The sequence below is a fragment of the Nyctereutes procyonoides genome, unplaced genomic scaffold, assembly GCF_905146905.1.
Source record: "Nyctereutes procyonoides isolate TBG_1078 unplaced genomic scaffold, NYPRO_anot_genome, whole genome shotgun sequence".
NCBI classification, from domain to species: domain Eukaryota; kingdom Metazoa; phylum Chordata; class Mammalia; order Carnivora; family Canidae; genus Nyctereutes; species Nyctereutes procyonoides.
This window is the reverse complement of record NW_026575131.1, coordinates 6,557,822-6,575,921: the sequence shown is the minus strand read 5'-3', so window position 1 is coordinate 6,575,921 and position 18,100 is coordinate 6,557,822. Positions and strand designations below refer to the sequence as shown.

Genomic DNA, 18,100 nt, shown 5'->3' with positions numbered 1-18,100 from the left:
GTGTTTCCTCCCTGTTTACATAAGAGGCCCAGAAAGCTGAGCAACTTGTTGAAAATCACAAAGCCAAGTAGCGATGGAATTTACAGTTTCTGAATTTCAAATTCGTTGTATATCTCTTTAGGGCAGGTGGGTCTGAATGGGGTCCCTGATTCTAAGAAGTGAGCAAGGGCCAAAGGTGGTATGCTCTAGTAACTTTTGTTTGAGAGGACACCTGGACAAGTGTTTGGTCAGCTGGCTTGGTGTGCCGGCTTTTCCTTTAAGCTTTGTTTTTGAGCTCTGCCTGCCTTTCTTTCTCCTCGTGAGCATTCTCTGCTGCATTTGTTGTTCAGGGGAAGAGAGAAATCAGAGAGGCGATAAAGCATTTAAATTGGTTCCTGATTTTAGCAGGATTCTTTCATCTGCTGTTCACAGATGTGTGCCTGTGTTTATGATTCAGTGGGAAGATAAAGATTATTCAAGGAAAGGCCTTACAGAGTCTCGGGCTTCTAAAACTGGTAGAGACCTCTGAAATTCTGACATTTGGCTTAGTCGGTCTCTGAGTGATTCAGAAAGGTGAGAGAGACCCTTCTACAGATTACTCTGGGAGAAAGGACTTCTACCTAGACATGGGAATGGCTGGTTGGTCTCAGGGGGAGATAGAGAGAAAAGGCCTGAACTGTGTCAGAAGTTTATATTTTGTAGCATTTTCAAGTCCTGCCTCTCTTTTAATTCTAGAGAAAAGGCAAGACATAAGATAGACTAAAAAAGCTATACTCTTCCTGTATCTGGAACCGGGATTCACAGGTAAGGATAAGGGAAAGATTTTCATTATGGCTCATTAAAAACAGAAGCTCACTTACAAGCAAGTGTCTTTGCATACTGCACCAACACTTCTTGGCAACGACTCAGAGGAATATGGAAAATATTGGTTTAAGCAGATGTGATTTACAGTCGTGCCAACCAATCAAAATCTTCTGCTCATATAACAAGTGATTAATGACCACACATTCCCAATTATAAAGCAATAGTCTGTCTTCCCATAAGAATGATATTCTCATTAAAACCTACTGGAAAATAACAATAAACTCATGGAATATTTGATAAAATATTAAAAAAATTTATTTATTCATTCATGAGTGACACAGAGAGAGAGGCAGAGACACAGGCCGAGGGAGAAGCAGGCTCCATGCAGGGAGCCTGATGTGGGACTCGATCTCAGGTCTCCAAGATCATGCCCTGGGCTGAAGGCGGCGCTAAACTGCTGAGCCACCCGGGCTGCCCTTAATAAATATTTTTCAATGGTCTTATAGGCCTCCATTGTATCAATGAAGGAATCTAAACCTAAGTAGTTCTTCGGGACTATTCTGGTCTAGCACTCAAGACTGGGACACTAATTGTGTGTTAAATGTTATATCAGGCTTTATTGCACATTTTGAGAGAGGCGTAAGAAAAATCTTTCACCATGAGGTGCTTGTCATCTAAAAAGAAAGCTGGATAGACACTAACAACATAAACATATGCACAAATATAGCCTGTCAGAGCCTCCTTACAGATATTTAAGGGCATACCTAAGGACAGGAGCTATTCTAAGGATCAAAAAATTTAGTGATAACACAGGTGAGGTCTTTGTCTTCAAGGAATAGAGCAATACATTCTCATCACTTATCCAGTTCAGCTTTCCTGTCTTGCTTTTCCTATCTTCTCTGCCTTGAATGCCTTCTCTACTCTGTCCTGGGTATCTGAATTCCAGCCATTTCCTAAAGACTGAGCCCTACTTCCCCTGTGAAATCCTCGCATACCTCAGAGATCTTTTCTTCCTCTAGCTCCTTTAACTCTCACTGCCTGCTCCAATTTCTGGTCATTCACAGACTGCTTTGCTCTGGCTGGCTATGTGTTCACATGTTTACGAGCTGTCTTCTTAAAGGCATAACTTGGGTTTTATATATCCTTGAATCTTTATCCATGAGTGCTTAGCATAATACCCTGCATGTATTAGGTACTCACAACATGTTTTTTTAACTGGTTGATTTTAAAATATTATACATACAAGACTAATGGTTAAGGGGAATTACTTAGCGAAATATAAAAAGAAGATAATCCAAACACCTGAAAAATCAAAGTGATACAGTATATGAAATGCTATCATTAGAGATTCATGCCTTTGAAAAGATTCATCTGACATTCTAAGACATACTTACCGGAAGGGCAATACATTAAATCAAGTTTATTTAGTTATTAGTGATGATGTATCAATTTTATTCTCTAATAGACTGAGCTGGGTAAGAGTACATTTCAACTCTCAAACAGCTAAGTCCTTACTGCCATGCCAAGGACCGTGCTTCATGTTGGGGTCCGAGGTGACTAAAACATAATCCTATCCTTGAAAAGCTTACATTCAACTCACCAGCATATTTTATTATAATTTTTAAGGGGCTGTGACAAAACCAAACACAGGTAATGAAACACTTAGCCCACCTTGGAGAATTGAGGGAAGGCTTCCTGGAGCAGTCATCAAATAGCGTTCCTCTAGCCCTTCTCTGCTTAGATGCTTTCCCCACTTCTCTGCTGCTTCAAGACCCACCTCAAATGTCACCTCCTCTGAGAAGCTGTTCCTTTTTTTTTTTTTTTAAGATTTTATTTATTTATTCATGAGAGTGTGTACACACACACACACACACACACACACAGAGAGACACAGGCAGAGGGAGAAGCAGGTTCCTCACAGGGAACCCGACACGGGACTCAGTCCTGGGTCTCCAGGGTCATGCCCTGGGCCAAAGGCAGCGCTAAACCACTGAGTCATCTGGGCTGCCCATGAGAAGCTCTTCCTAAACCTTATAGGCAGAATGCTTCCCTCACTCCATGGTTCTCCTAATCCACCTTGCCCAATGGTATTACAGCATTCCTCACATCTTATTGTGGCTAATTGTTCCTGTGTCTATCTTCCCCATTCTCTCTTCTAGCCCACATAGATTGTGAACTTCCCCCAGACAGGGGTGACTTCCCATTCATATCAGTCTACGAAGCACTACCACTGCCTGGCACATGGTAGACAGCAAGACCCCTGTATTATTATAGTTGGGCCAGAGACCTCTTGAACATCACTGGGTCTTTGGCTTAGAGTCAGATTGTGCATAGGTCCCAAGTTGAGTGCCAGGTGGGATGCAGGGAGCAAGAACTGCCTACCACTATTAATGATAAGCCGCTCATTGATTCTATTCAGTCCAACAGATACTTACTGAGAACTAGTTCAAATAAGAATAAGAATCTAGGGGACCCCTGGATGACTCAGCAGTTTAGTGCCTGCCTTCAGCCCAGGGCATGGTCCTGGAGTCCCGGGATCAAGTCCTACATTGGGCTCCCTGCATGGAGCCTGCTTCTCCCTCTGCCTGTGTCTCTGCATGTCTCTCATGAATGAATAAATAAAAATCTTAAAAAAAAAAAGAATAAGAATCTAGCCACTACTACTAAATACCTACTGTGTGCCAGGTGCTTTATTTACCCAGTCTCATTTATTCTGTATAACAACTTTGAAAAGTGTTACCTCTGTATAGCATAATGCATAAACTCCTTGAATCACTATGTTGTACACCTGAAACTAATGTAACATTGTGTGTCAATTATGTGAAAATTAAAAAAAATTAAAGTATTATCGTCTTTTATCAGATAGGGATAGCCTTTTATCAGAGGCTAATTTGCCTGAGGTCCCATGTCACCCAGAGTGGTCTGAATATAAAGTACTATATCTGCTGTGTCTTGTTCCAGTACAACACATGGATTAAGGATCTCTCGTGAGAGGTGAAAACAAAGGTCCAGAGGTCATACCAGATTCAGGGAACACACATGGGAAGGTAATAATCAGAGGTCTTCTTGGAGGTGGAAACAGATCTAATTAGTGAACTGGAAAAAAAAAAACAAATAGAAAGATTTTGAAGAGATGAACCTCTTGGTACTACCTAGGATGCTCCACTGCCTATCAGAGAGGGAAACACAGAAGGGGGGCACCCTTAGGTATCCCCCTTGGGGGGAGGGGGTCTTCAGCCTCATACACGGCCTCTTCTCTCTGGTCCATGAGGAGGGGAAGAGAAGAAGGTGTTCTTAAGTGAGCCATCCTTAAAGTGCAGTCACCAAAAATGCGTCTGCAGACCCGGCGACGGGATCTGTCAAGTCTCTGTCACCGGATGGATGAAGGGGGAATGGGGAATGTCCTTGTCTCCAAACACTGAGGAAGGGATGTTTTTTTTTTTTTTTTTTTTCTCTCTCTCATCCTAGCAGTACGTGTGTGTGGGGGGGGAGGGGAGGCAGATTATTCCTTCCTCCGTCACCTGGAGTTTGAGGAGATGGCACCTTTCTCCCAGCTTTGAGAAAGGAGGTGGTTCTTTTCCTTCCCACTACGGGGAGTGTGTGCGCGCGTGTGTACGTGCGCGCACGCCAGGGGAATGGCTCCTTTCTCACCTCAGGGTGGGGAGGCTGACACCTCTCTTCCTCCAGAGGGAGTGGGGACAGTTTCCTTCATCTGAATCCCAGGTGGGCCACGGCTCTTTTATCCCCAACCAAAAGGGTGGTAGGCGTCTCGGCTCCCGTTTCCGTATTCTCAGGGAGCAAGACTGTCTGCCACGCTCTCTCCACAGAGCTCCGCTCGGGCCGCCGGAGCGCTGGCGATCCCGGCCCTCAGGGACCCCCACCGCTACGTGCAGGGCGCCGGGGCAGCGGGGCGGGGCGGGGGCGGGGCCAGCTCTGCGGCGCGGGGCGGGGCGAGCGGTGGCCCCGCCCCCGGCCCCGCCCTCCCCCTGGCGCGGAGCCTCGCGCCGCCCGGCCCGCCCGGCCCAGTGCACCGCGGCTGTCTGCTGGGCTCGTGCGTCGCGGACCGGGCCGCCTCAGCGCCTCAGCCGCCTCAGCCGCCTCAGGCCCGCCGCCGCTGCCTCAGTCTCGCCTTCCGCGCCGCCCGGCCCCGCCGCCCCGCGCGCCCCCAGCCCCCCAAGCCAGATGATGAACTTCCTGAGGCGCCGGCTGTCGGACAGCAGCTTCATCGCCAACCTGCCCAATGGCTACATGACCGACCTGCAGCGGCCCGAGCCCCAGCAGCCGCCGCCGCCGCCGCCCCCCGGTCCGGGCGCGGCCTCGGCCTCCTCGGCGCCCCCGGCCGCGTCGCCGGGCCCCGAGCGGAGGCCGCTGCCGGCCCCGGCCCCGGCGCCCGCGCCGCAACCCGCGCCGCAGGCGGCCGCGGCGCCGTCGGTGGGCAGCAGCTTCTTCAGCTCGCTGTCCCAAGCGGTGAAGCAGACGGCCGCCTCGGCCGGCCTGGTGGACGCGCCCGCGCCCGCGCCCGCCGCCGCCAGGAAGGCCAAGGTGCTGCTGGTCGTCGACGAGCCGCACACCGACTGGTAGGTGCCGGGCCGCCGCCGCCGCCGCCGCCGCCGCCGCCGCCGCTCGGGGCTCCCGGGGCTCCCGGGGCTTCCGGGGCCTGCGGGCAGCTGGAGGCCGCGGGGAAGGTGGCCCCGGGGCGCCAGGGAATCGTCTCTGAGCCCTGAGGAGGGGGGTCCGCAGGGTCCCGCAGTGGGGAGACGCGGGCGGGCGGTGAGTGTGCTGAGGCGGGGGGCGGAGGCGCCGGAGACGCGGATCCGAGGTGAGACGCGGATCCCGAGGTGAGACGCGGCCGCGATTTTCTCACAGCCCTCACGACACGAACTACTTTATACAACAGGCGGGGACGGATCTTAAAGAAAAAAATAGAGTTTTGTTCGGCTTGGTTTTGTTTTTTGTTTTTTGAAGGGGTGGGGGTGGGGAGACGGAGCCGACTTTCAGCCAGGACGCGGAAAGCTCAGGTGGAACACTTACAGACCAATAAAAGACCTCCCACATAGTGAGGCGCTGCGTGAATTTTCGGTGGGAATGGGTGTTTTGCGGGAACAGGGTGACGGGGGTGGGGGTAGTGCTCACCCGGCTGGGGGAGGCCTTGTGTCAGCGTGGTTCTCAACGCTGGTCACAGGACAGATGTGAGAGCCCAGGTGTTCCGGGGTTTGTTCCCAGGGAGCGGGGCTGAAGTCCGTTGAAGAATAATAAAATTGTTATGTTTTGCGCAGCAGGGAGGGGATTTGTGAGTTTGTTTTTGTTTTAGTAAAAAAACAAACAAAAAAAACCACGTGTGTGTGTGTGGGGGGGGGGGAGGAGGAGGTTGTGAAAGTGTTGGTGGGTTTTTCCAGCCGGGAAGATGATGCCCGAGGTCAAATATTCGGTATGGTTAAAAGAGCGCAAACAAATAGATCTGCCTTAATGCAGGAGATAGCAACTTGAAGAATTTTCTTCTTTTCTTCCCCTCCTCCTTTCTCCTTTCCCCTCCACACCCCACTCCCCCTTTCTTTTTTTTCTTCTAAGGGACATTCCAACTTAGAATGGTGAAGGCTGGGGGGAAAATGTTACCTTTAGTTTGTGAAAGCATGAATGGGGTTCATTTAAGACAAATCAGCTTAAAGAGACTCTATTTTATGTAGCAGAAAGTAGGCCCAGGGGATGGCTGGGGTGGGTGGCGATGGAGAAATTGACTACTGAAGGGCTTGAAGAAATGAAGAGGCAAGGGATCTGGGTTGCTTTTTCTTCAGGAGTACGAGAAGGGTTTTATTTTTTCTTTCTCCCAGGGGTTGGGGTTAGACACTGGACCCAAGGACTTCCTCCCAAGAGTGAGGCACCACAGAGCTGTTTATCTCCATTTTCTCTTTTGGCTGCTTTACTGCTTTTCTCTATCATTTTTCTCCCTGGGAGACTTGGAAGGAGGGAGTACTGGCGTGGGTGTAATGGAAGTGGGAGGTGGATGTGGAGATGCACTCCTGCTGGCCCCTAATATGACTGGTCTGAATAGTCATTTGGGTGGCTTGTGTAGTTGCCTTTTCGCAGAACAATGGAGTAGAAAATCTTAAGGCACTCGCGTTAGGAAATGACAGACACCAGCAAGAGTGTATGAGGAAAATATAAAAGTATATAATGGTACCATTGGTAGCTCCCTAGGAGGATTACTCTTAGTTCAAATCAACAAGTGCTCGTTAAGTGAGAAAGGTAGGTAACCAAGCTTTATTGAGCTTCTGTTATATGTTAAACCCTCTACTAAGTGCTCTAATATATATCTCCTTAAATTCTCAACACAAAACTGAGGCTTACAACAGGTGAGTAATGTGTTCCCAGTCATACAGCCAGCAAGTAGTAGACCAAGGATTTGAACTTGGGCCCATTTGACTCCAGTATTGCCATTCCACTATGCTATTTTTGCCTCGCTATTGTATTATTGGCAATATTAATTGGCTCCCTCTACAGGGTAGGCAATGTAGGGTCTTACTAAGAACTTGCATTGAAATTTGGGAGACAAAATGGAAACATGAAAAGTTAACAAAACACAATTCTACAATTATTATTTTGGACCAATGTTTCAGGCATTCAATAAAAGAGTGATTGTGAGAACCAGAGTTATTGGAGAAAGCTTTACAAGGGTCTTCAAGAAAAGGAGGGGATAAGTGGAAATGATAGTGGTGCTTCATTTTTTATGCAAGAATCTGACGCTCCTGTACCTTGTCTTGATCTATCCTGTTGAACGCATTTGTTTTGGGTTTAATTACCAGTTAGGTACCCACAGATAGCAAGGTACTCATTTGTATGGGTATAATGTGGCTGCTGATGATAAATGTTTAGCATGAACTGCTTCAGCAACTTAGGATTCAAAACTCTTTTTGGATACTATTTTTTTTTCTAGGAAAACTGCCTGCCTGGCATGAACCAGATAATTTGCCTTGCCCTGGAGACTAGACTTCTGATGGAAGTAATAGAAGCCACTTTCCTTTGGGCTGACTCCCAACTGTTTTCTGATTTTCTCTGAAGTAATAACATTGATTTATTAAAACTCATAAACCCAGTTTGAGTCTAGTGCTTGACAGTATTTCACGCTTTTCTGTTTCTGTGTTTAATAGCAATTCTCAGGATTACAGATTTTGTCTTTTGCCTAAATTGGTTAAAAACATCTCAGTTAAATATCATTGAATGGTTTTGTTGAAAGTTCTCTGTAAGTTAAGAAGCAGATGCCTGCTTATGACAAGTAGTGACTTAAAAAGGTTCTTTTTGCTTTAATGGCAAATTTTAGTAAATTTGTCTCAGCTAAAGCTATCTAGATAGCATTCAGGTATCATATATACTCAATATTATCTTCCTCATGAATAGGAAGTCAGAGTGTAGCCTCCTAGGAGAATTTAAGAATATTGGTCCCATTTAAATTACAGTATGCTAAAATAAAGAGGGTTTTAATAAGCACTTATATAATTGGAGATTTAAAGGAAGGGCTTAAAGTAGGCAGCCTCTCAGGGCAACCTTAATATACAGCAGATTCCTCCAATTTTTTATCAGTGTAATTTTGGCAATGGAATTTGGGGACTTCCATGACTAAGTTGATGGGAAAAATTGGAGGGTGTTTCAGTCTCTTGCTTGAAATGTGTTCTCATTGGTTGGTTGAGATCTTTAGATTAATTGTACACTAAAGAATCATTGGATAAATGTATCTACTCCACTAAAAAAATGAAATCAAGCTCCTTATTAGTAATCATTACTAGTGTAAAAATAAAAAAAAATATATAGCCTGAAAAGGCATGTCGTCTTTTATGGTCCATACCTAAATTTAAAGTGTAGTTAAGACTGAACTCTAATTATCTTTGTGCTTAAACAAGGAACAAATGTCCATTTGTATGTTGTTGTTTTTTTTTTCTACATATCGCACTCTCACTGGTGAAGAGGTAAGTTTTCTCTCAGATTTTCCCTGTCTCCATTTTCAGCAATTCCAATTCCATGGACCAAGTGAGCTTTTTCATCTTAGCAAGTCTCAATGTTTGATTTGAAAATCAGCATAGCACAGGCATTCTAGAGTTTACCTAGATGTTCTAGGGACTGTAGATATGGTAAGTCCACAGGTGTTTATTGAACACCTTCTCTATATAGGGTATATATGCTAAGATAAAGGAGACATAGCATCTGTCTTCTAAGATCTTTCTGTTCAAATGGATAGATATAATACATACTTCTTTTTTAAGTTGAGTAAAAACTACCCTTTGTATTTTGGCATGAACCAGGAGATTTTTTTTTTAAAGATTTATTTATTTATTTTTGATAGCACAAGTAGGAGGGGCAGAGGGGAGAGAGAGAGAATCTCAAGCAGACTGCTTCTGGAACACAACACAGGGCTTGAACCCTTGACCCTGGGATCACCATCTGAACTGAAATCAAGAGTTGAACCTTCAACAGCTCAACTGACTACACCACCCAGGTGCCCCAGCCCCGGAATTCTTTGATATATATTATCAAGTCTTCATACCTAATGAATCATAATTTTCATAAATAAATATCCAGGTGATTCACATGCACATTAAATGTAAGATGCACTGATCTAAAGGATATGTGATTAGTAATAAAGGTGTGGCAACAATTGTTATTATTTATTGAGCAATTGCCAAATGGGAAATGTTATACTAAGCTCTTAACAAATATAATTGAATCTGTACCACAACACTGTAGGACTATAGAACTTTAAAAGAGTGAAAAATACATGTGTCTATAGTGAGAAGGGAATGCTTCATGCAAGTATCAAGTTTTGAACTGAACCTTGAAGAATTTGAATAAAAAGAGATAGGTTTGGCTCAGTCCAGAGTGGATAGTATAGTATAAGGAAAGGACAGTGGTAGAACAAAGAGACAGTGAAGAGACTGGACTGATGCATTATCTAGGCAGCACCTATTTCCATGCTTTAATGGTCCATCTTGGGACATACCATTAAGAATAGGGGAATTCAAAGTACAGTAGTCTGGACCAGTGCTTGTGAGAGGCTGAGAACTTGGGCGGGGCTGGGATGGGGGGACTCAACTGAGGATTGAAGCTTCTGTCTACTAAATATTTTATCTGTCTTGTTTCTGACTTGTGAACACAAACATACTGATTCTATAAAATTTCATTGTTCATAATAGCAGTAGGCTATAGCTTAGAATTCTAGATTATTAGACCTGGAAGATCATCTGGCTACTTTTATAAATGGGAGAAATCTTGATCTGAAGAGGGAAAGTGACTTGTTCAAGGATAAGGATCCTCAAATAGTTAATGGCAAAACCAGAACTACAATCTAGAACTTCAGGCTCTCTACTAGGCCTTTTCCCCCCACTATACCACAGTATCCCTCTATTTTACCATCTTTCTACCTTCCTGTTATCTTTCTCCATCCCTGACTCTTTCAAGGACTGATAGGGACTTTTTGCCTTTATAATTATAACATTTGAACTTGAAAGAACCTGAATGATTATCTAGTGTAGAGAAATGGAAAGATTTGGCCAAAGTCCAATAAGAAGTTAGAGAATGGGGACTAGAAGTTATCTGACTCCAACTCAAGTTTCTTTCTTCTCTCTCTGTCTCTCTCTCAAACTGATGACTTATTAAAAAAGTTGATTTAAGCATCTGCAATGGTTACTTCAACCTTGACTCCTGGCTCAATAGTGAGGGAAGTAATTTGCTTAACAATCTCAGAAGGACTGTGCAGATCAATACGTTGTTGTAGATCGTCATCTGAAAACAATCCTGGGTCTTAGAGCTTTAACCACACGGAATTTTTCTTGTGGTGATTCTGAGAGTTTTGGTAGGCATCCAGACTGGTCCTTTCACTTTGAGATTTTTTTCCTTTTCACCTCTAATCAAGTCAGCACATACCGTCTTTGAAGATTTTAGGTTGCAACTAGAGTAATTCTAAATCGCTGAATTGCCACCTCTGGTTCCAGGGTGTCTTCCCAGTGCCTTTAAAAGCCATGACTGCGGAGCAGCTTCCTGACTGATTTGTTCAAACAGCAGTGAGGCAGGAGCAGGAGCAGGGGCATCCAGGGCTCCACTGTAGCTAGAACCACGTCTTTCTCAAAGAGGTCTATTGATACTCTTCAATCACTCTTTAGGCAGAGCTCTCAAATTTAATCCTTTTCTCCTTAAAAATATTGTCTTTGTCTACTTTTAAAGATTCATTGTGGGGTTGGCTGGGTGGCTCAGTCAGTTAAGCATCTGTCTTCAGCTTAGGTCATGATCTCAGGGTCCTAGGATCGAGCCCCATATCAGATTCCCTACTCAGTGGGGAAGTCTGCTTCTCCTTCCACCCTTTGGCCCTACTCCTGCTCTCTCTCAAATAAATACATATTTAAAAAAATAAAGATTCATTGTGGAATTCTTAGTAAATACTTTAAAAAGAGCCACATGAGCATCACACTGTATTCACACTGGCAGTTTCATTGTCTTATTTGTATTGTTGTTTCAGCAAAGGTAATTGTAAAATGGTTGAAGGAAACTCAGTAACCAAAGTCCAACATATAATCAAGTTAGTAGTAGTGTGCTATAATGATGACCTTTCAGGGACCCATTTTTACAGTAGTGTTCCTGTCTACCTGGGATTGCTTTTTGTCTTTCTGTACCCAAGTTCAGATCAGTAGTTACATTATTAGCCTTTTCAGTATCTTGCTAAGCGAAAAGTAATGGAGGCCTAAAAGATAAGTTTTCCAGAATTATATATCTTCCTCTCAAATTGGTAAAACAGTTTTAACTGGGGTATATTCAATGTAGTGGAGCACCTAACACAAGCCACATACTGGGGATATAAGAATAAGTTGGACATAGGCTTTGTTTGCTAGGATCTTCCAGTCCAGTAGGGGAGAGGATGGACATTTAAGTAGGATTTATTATAGTATGGTAATTAGCATCCATAAAGGTGGACTGTCCTAGAAAATGAAGCTGTGGTTAGAAATGTTTGTGCCATTGTATATCCTTAGGTAAATCACTTTGCCTCTTTGGATTTTGATTTTCTAAAATCTGTTCAATGAGAGGATTGAAACAGACATTCTGTAAGATCCTTTATAGTACCACTGTATTTGCATGGTACAGTTTTTGTGTCATTTTCTTTAAAAAAAAACTTTATATTTTATGGCATAGTGCTTGTAAATCCGTGGAAGAGGAGGCATAGGTCAATAAGTGACTAACATGTCTTTGGATGAAAGACTCATCTTTGAGTATTTGCCATTTGGTACCTCTTTCTTACCTCCTCTTGATGGGATTTAGGGACTTGTGGTTAAATTCCTCTTCCTGATCTAAGAACTTTTATATACATACATTGAAGTATTGGCTGACAGACTTTATATCTTGATCCCTGCCATGTATACTATGCTAAGGAGTTTATATAACATATGGATACACATTATCTCATTTTATCCTCACAGTGATTCTAAACAGTAGAAAGAATATCTCATAGATGAATAAACAAACTCATAAAAGTAGTCACTTGCCCAAAATTAAATAGCTGTTAAGCTGAAATGTCAGGTTCTAAACCCTAATTGTTAGATTCCCATACATACAAGATGAATTTGCCAGCAGAAAAATTTTTTGTTATAAAAAAGGTTTCTTTTGCAAAGAATTTACCACATAATTTGCTTAAATAATAAGCACCCCACTGCTTTTGAAATTACTTTACAAAAATTTTATATGTACACAGCTTTTTCAGGATCATATCCATTACAGAGTGAGGGTGTGGTTAAACATAGTAGCCTCAGGATGGAATGTTGCATCCTGTTTTTGGTGTTTAATGGCATTCACACTATTCACACTAAAATCTTGTGAATAAGACCTGCATAATCATTGGGTGGCATTGTCTGTCATCCTTTAACTTTCCACGTAGATGCAATTGAATGCCAGAAGGCTACATATAGCTTTCTAGAGAGAAGAGAGGATGATATAAAAGGCTTTTCGTTCTGCAGATACTAGTACAGTGCAGCAGGAGGACGTAACTTAGAATAGTGCAGGTGACCTATGGAGGGAATAAAGAGTGAGCAAATACTATAGATCTCTGAACTCTAAAGATGCCAACGCAGCATGACTAAGAATAGTAGGAGGAAGTATACTGGCCTTGGTGTTTGTGCTTAACAGCAGGCATTTCTGAAATTGTAATCAGTTCACGTAAAATTGGAAAGCAGATTATGATTGTATTCAATCATTTTACTCTTTTCTTCTCTTCAGTACCATGAAACAATGTGAGGGTCAGAAGACCTAGGGTTGAGACCTGGCTCCACCCTTAACCATATGACGTTAATCAGAGTTACATAACCTCTCTGAGCCCCTTTTCCTTTTTCATTGTAGACTTACCATATGCCAGACATTGTTCTAGGTTCTGGAATAACACAGACAAAAATTAGTTCCTTTATGTGTGAAATGGAGATAAAAACATGTCTATCTCATAGCTATGTTGTGAGAATTGAATAAAATAAAGTTTTGGAAAAGCACTTTCTAAAGGGTAAAGAGCCATACTACTGATTGTTGCTTTCTTCCCTGTTTCCAACAGCAGGTACCCAACCTATTTTGGTCCCTTTGAGTTCCCCAAATTTTAGTGTGCAGTTTTCTTGACTATTGTGCACACTTTAAGGATGAAGAATCTATATGTTTTTTTAAATTGAAGGCTACTGGCTCAAAAGCAAAATTTTTGAAGGCTTTCTTTGGTATTTTTTGAAAGGAAATATAATTTAACTTTTTTTAAAAAAAGATATTACCCATTTGGCTCAGCTATTTTTTAAAAAGATTTTTATATTTATTCATGAGAGAGAGAGAGAGAGAGAGAGAGAGAGAGGTGCAGAGACACAGGCAGAGGGAGAAGCAGGCTCCATGCAGGGAGCCTGATGCGGAACTCAATCCCGGGACTTCAGGATCACACCTTGGGCCAAAGGCAGACGCTAAACCGCTGAGCCACCCAGGGATCCCCTGGCTCAGCTATTTTAACCATAAGGGACAAGACCTCAAATTCTGATTTAATAAATTCTAAAATAGCTCTGCTTCAGTTTCACTTGTGACTAGGGAAGAGTGGTTACAGAGGGAAATGAAGAGAGAAACAGAATAGCTTTAAAAGGTGTGTCTGTGTTCTTTTCTCCTATTCACATTGCATTCAAAGTATTAAAGCAAAAGCATTCACAAATACTACAGAGTTAATTTTCTTTTTAACATTCTTCTCCAACACATTGTTGCTCATGAGGCTCATTTATAACCTACTCCAGTTTATCTTTTCAGCTTCATTGTCACTACTCTCAATCCTAAACTTTTCCTATATCCTGGATTACATTCTTCTGAACACATACATGACTTTCAGGATTCCATGCTATTATTACATAGTTCCTGTAGAATGCTCTTGTTCTGCTTCTCTATCTTACCTCAATGCTCATTTTCTTTATTCCATTCTCAGAGAATGAGGATACTGTCGTCTTGTTTAAAAAATGACCCAACCCCTTCTGTGCTCTCCATGTCTTTGCTCTAAATTTCACCCCTTTTTCCTCCTTTTCATTCTCTCATTTTCTACTGGTTGCTCTGTCCTTGTAAATAAATAAGCAAAATGTGCTCTCCACCTTCTTAATCATTCTTCCAGATGGGAAATAGCAATCTCACTCTTGTCTCTTCTTTCTTATCATGTATTTTCCCTCCTGCACACATCTTCCATCTCCATAATACTGAAATTTTTCTTGCTAGGTTATCTCATTGCTAAATCCAAAGGAAGATGTCAATTTATCCTTTCACGGATTGGCTTGACACTGTTTATCTTCCATTTAGAAGTCCCTTGGCATCTGAATATGGCAATCTTTGTTCATACCTGTCTTTTTAAAGTTCCTTCTTACTCTTTGTGTTCTTTTTCTTTGCTTACCTCATTAAGTTTTCCTCAGAGTCCCATCTTCTTCCCACTTCTTTTTTTCACTCTGCATACTTTCCCATCTACTCTCAAGATGTCAGTTAACCTCCTAAATGCAATCAGTTTCCAAATCTCCATCTTTAGACCAGAACATTGTCCGGACCTTTACACACATGGTTAGTTGCCTACTGGATGTCTCCATTTGGGTGGTTGAAAGTAACTCAGGATCATTTGTTCCAGTATTGAAGACCTTATCTCTCCTCCTATTCCAGCTCTTTTCATATTCTCTGTCTCAACTGAGGACACTGACACCCTGACGGTTGCTTATTCAAGTTCTCATTAATTTCGCCTAGAACTTGCAAGTCTCATCATGGTTTTTACTTAATAGCTTGAATGGACTATTTAAAATATGAATCTGACTTATTCATTCCTTTTCTTAAAGCTTTTTGTGTCCTATCCCATTTCTGATAGGTGAAGTTCATCACTTTCCTGTGATTTGACCCATGCATTCTTGTCCAATCTGCTAACCATTTCCATCCCTAAACTTCAATTTACAGCACTTTTGAACTATTTGTAGTTCCATACACACATTATGGCATTCCTTTCCCTTGTCCTTGTTTATGCTGTTCACTCCTCCTGCAATTATCTATCTTTCTCTTTGCTTCTTTTTCTTGAGTAAACTCATATATCTTAGAGACTGAGATGAATATTTCCTTTTTTTTCAGAAAGTCTTCTCTTACCCCCTGGATATATTAGGCACCTCTGTCCCCTCCATGCTTTCAATCATGTGGATATCTTTATCACTGGACTCAACACAATGATCTATTTGTGTGATGGAGAATTCTTTGCAGCAGACTTAGTGTTTTATTCATTTTTATATCCTTAGCATTCAGCACTGTCTGACACATAGTTTGAATTCAGTAAATCTTTGCCAAATTGAGCTAAGGATAGAGAGATCCAGAGAATGAGAAAAGGGATAGAAAGGAACAAGGGTGAGAAAAAAGTATTCTAGGATAAGAGGTATATGTTATTATGTTGGAAATCCTCTTTATTCACTGTATATACAAGCATTAGAATGCTTTTGCTCTTACGCTGTATGAAATACAAATTAACTTAGTTACCAGTTTTCAATCAGTCCAAATCATAAATCTTTAGAGATTTGACTCTGAATGAGAGCCATAGCAGCCCTCAATACTGTAAAGTATTATCTGGCCCATGGCAGCTTTGAGCAGAGTAAAGGCAGATGAAATAAAATTAAGGACTGAGGTTCTCTTCCCTAGCCTATATTAATACTTGGCTCTCATGGAGCTCATTTTTTTGAAGTTAATTCTGCCTCCCCCCCGCCCCCCCACCGTCCAAAAAACTTTTCCTCAGTATAAAACACTCTAGGGATGCCAGGGTGGCTCAGTGGTTGAACGTCTGCCTTTGGCTCAGGTTGTGATCCTGGAGTCCCGGGATCGAGTCCCACATGGGGCTCCCCTGAGGAGCCTGCTTTACCTTCTGCCCATGTCTCTGTGTCTCTCATAAATGAATAAATAAAGTCTTAAAAAAAAACCAAAAAAACAATCCAATCGTGGGACACTCAAGCTGCTTGTTTCTTTCTCTTTAGTGAAAAAAATTCCTTTGGATTATCCGAAGGATAATTCTGAGGAACTGAACAGCATTGTGACTGAAAAATGTTGAATACATAGTAAGCTTTTCTTTTTTTTTTTTCATAGTAAGCTTTTCATGATCTGACTGTGCTTACCTCTTCAGTTCTACCTTTTTTTGATTCCCCACCCACTTTGATAGCTATGACCAACTACTTAGGTTTAACTGAATCTGCCATGTCCCTAAATTTGTACTACTACTACTACCTGAAAGGCTTCTTCTGTGTTTTTGCCTGGATAATCTTCAAGATTCAATTCAGTTGTTGATTACTGAAGAGTCAACAAGGACTAGACTTACTCATTTCTTAATTCTTTCAATTTGTATTAGAAATCATAATATACTTAGTTATGTCATAGCAATTAATTTATTGTGTTATAATCACATTTTATCTTCTCATCTCCTCACCTTCAACTCTGAGATTCTCTTGAGGACAATGACTACAACTTTAATATTGATATCCCCAGCATTTGGTATGACAAAGTTTTCAATAGTTATTTGTGGGACCAATCAATGACTTATGAAAAAATTATGAACATATGAATGATCAAAAGCAACTCTTCAGCTCCCTATAAATATATACAAACCTATAAATATAAACAAACAATAGCTGCATTAGCCAAAGTGACTATTCATTAAGAAGTGATATATTAAAAAATGTTTTATAAATGACTTATGAAAAAATTATGAACATATGAATGATCAAAAGCAACTCTTCAGCTCCCTATAAATATATACAAACCTATAAATATAAACAAACAATAGCTGCATTAGCCAAAGTGACTATTCATTAAGAAGTGATATATTAAAAAATGTTTTATAAATTATAAAATGCTATAAAAGCATTAATTATTATTACTAGCCTCTCTTACAAGAGGTTGATGATGTACCTATTCTTCCTCTCTCTAACACCCCCCCTTTTTTTTTAGATGAGCATAAACACTCCATGCATGTTTTCTGGAGAACAGCCATTTGCTCTCTATTTCTTCCCCCTTTTCAGCATAGGCACTAAGATGTCTTTGTTTAGTTTAGACTTTCTCAAATTTTAGGGCCTGTTCTTTCTTTTTTCCTTCTGTCTAGGACCATTCTTCCATTCCAGTCCTCCTAAGTACAGATACAATAACTTTCCAGGTTATATACCCCATATTTATTTCTCTGCTCAAGGGACCTAGCAACTTTATGCAATAACTTTAGCCTGGGGTTATCCTGCAAAAAGAGGCTTGGGCTTTGTGGGAGGAAATTGAAGTGTCTTTTTTCTGTTGTGGACTCAAATCCTTGAAGGGCCCTTTTATTAATAATGAAAACTCAACTGAAGACTGTTTCTTTTATACTTCCAGGTTCCAATAATAATCCAGAGAGGAGCTGTATGTGTAGGGGCAATCATGCTGGAGCATGCTGTGCCTCAAGTCTCATGGTGCAGGGCTCCAAATTTGTGCACTACAATGCAATTCTGTAATGCAATTCTAGTGATACATATGAATATGTTTCCCTCTTTGGCCACTGATGGTGAGAATTTAAGTTCTGTTGCATTCTGTGCTGCAAAGTGTTAAAGTATTAACACCTTAACTGTTGGACAAAAGGGCATCAGTGAAAGATTGATCTGCTAATCAATCAGTAAACAGCTACTAACTTCAGTGTGTTAGTTGCCATGAAGCTCACAAGGCCAGTTAAATACTTAAAATCAGATAATTATAGAATATATGCTTTCAGCTTTAAGAAGTTGTGTAGAATCTCAAAACAAAAGGAGAGTATAGTAGAAGGAGCTTTGTAAACATTTAA

General features: G+C 41.7%; 1 protein-coding gene and 1 pseudogene across 1 annotated transcript in view; one reads left to right on the top strand and one right to left on the bottom strand.

The window, feature by feature from the left end:
* The first annotated feature begins 4,900 nt into the window (after window positions 1-4,900).
* The window catches only part of SYN2 (synapsin II), a 205,057-nt gene continuing 191,857 nt past the window's right edge, over window positions 4,901-18,100 (top strand). The window contains exon 1 of the mRNA XM_055343437.1: window positions 4,901-5,360. Within this exon, the coding sequence (XP_055199412.1) occupies window positions 4,966-5,360 (395 nt within the window). The 5' untranslated portion in view covers window positions 4,901-4,965. The remainder of the gene's footprint in view (window positions 5,361-18,100) is intronic.
* Window positions 10,436-10,789, bottom strand: LOC129521706 (40S ribosomal protein S20-like; annotated as a pseudogene).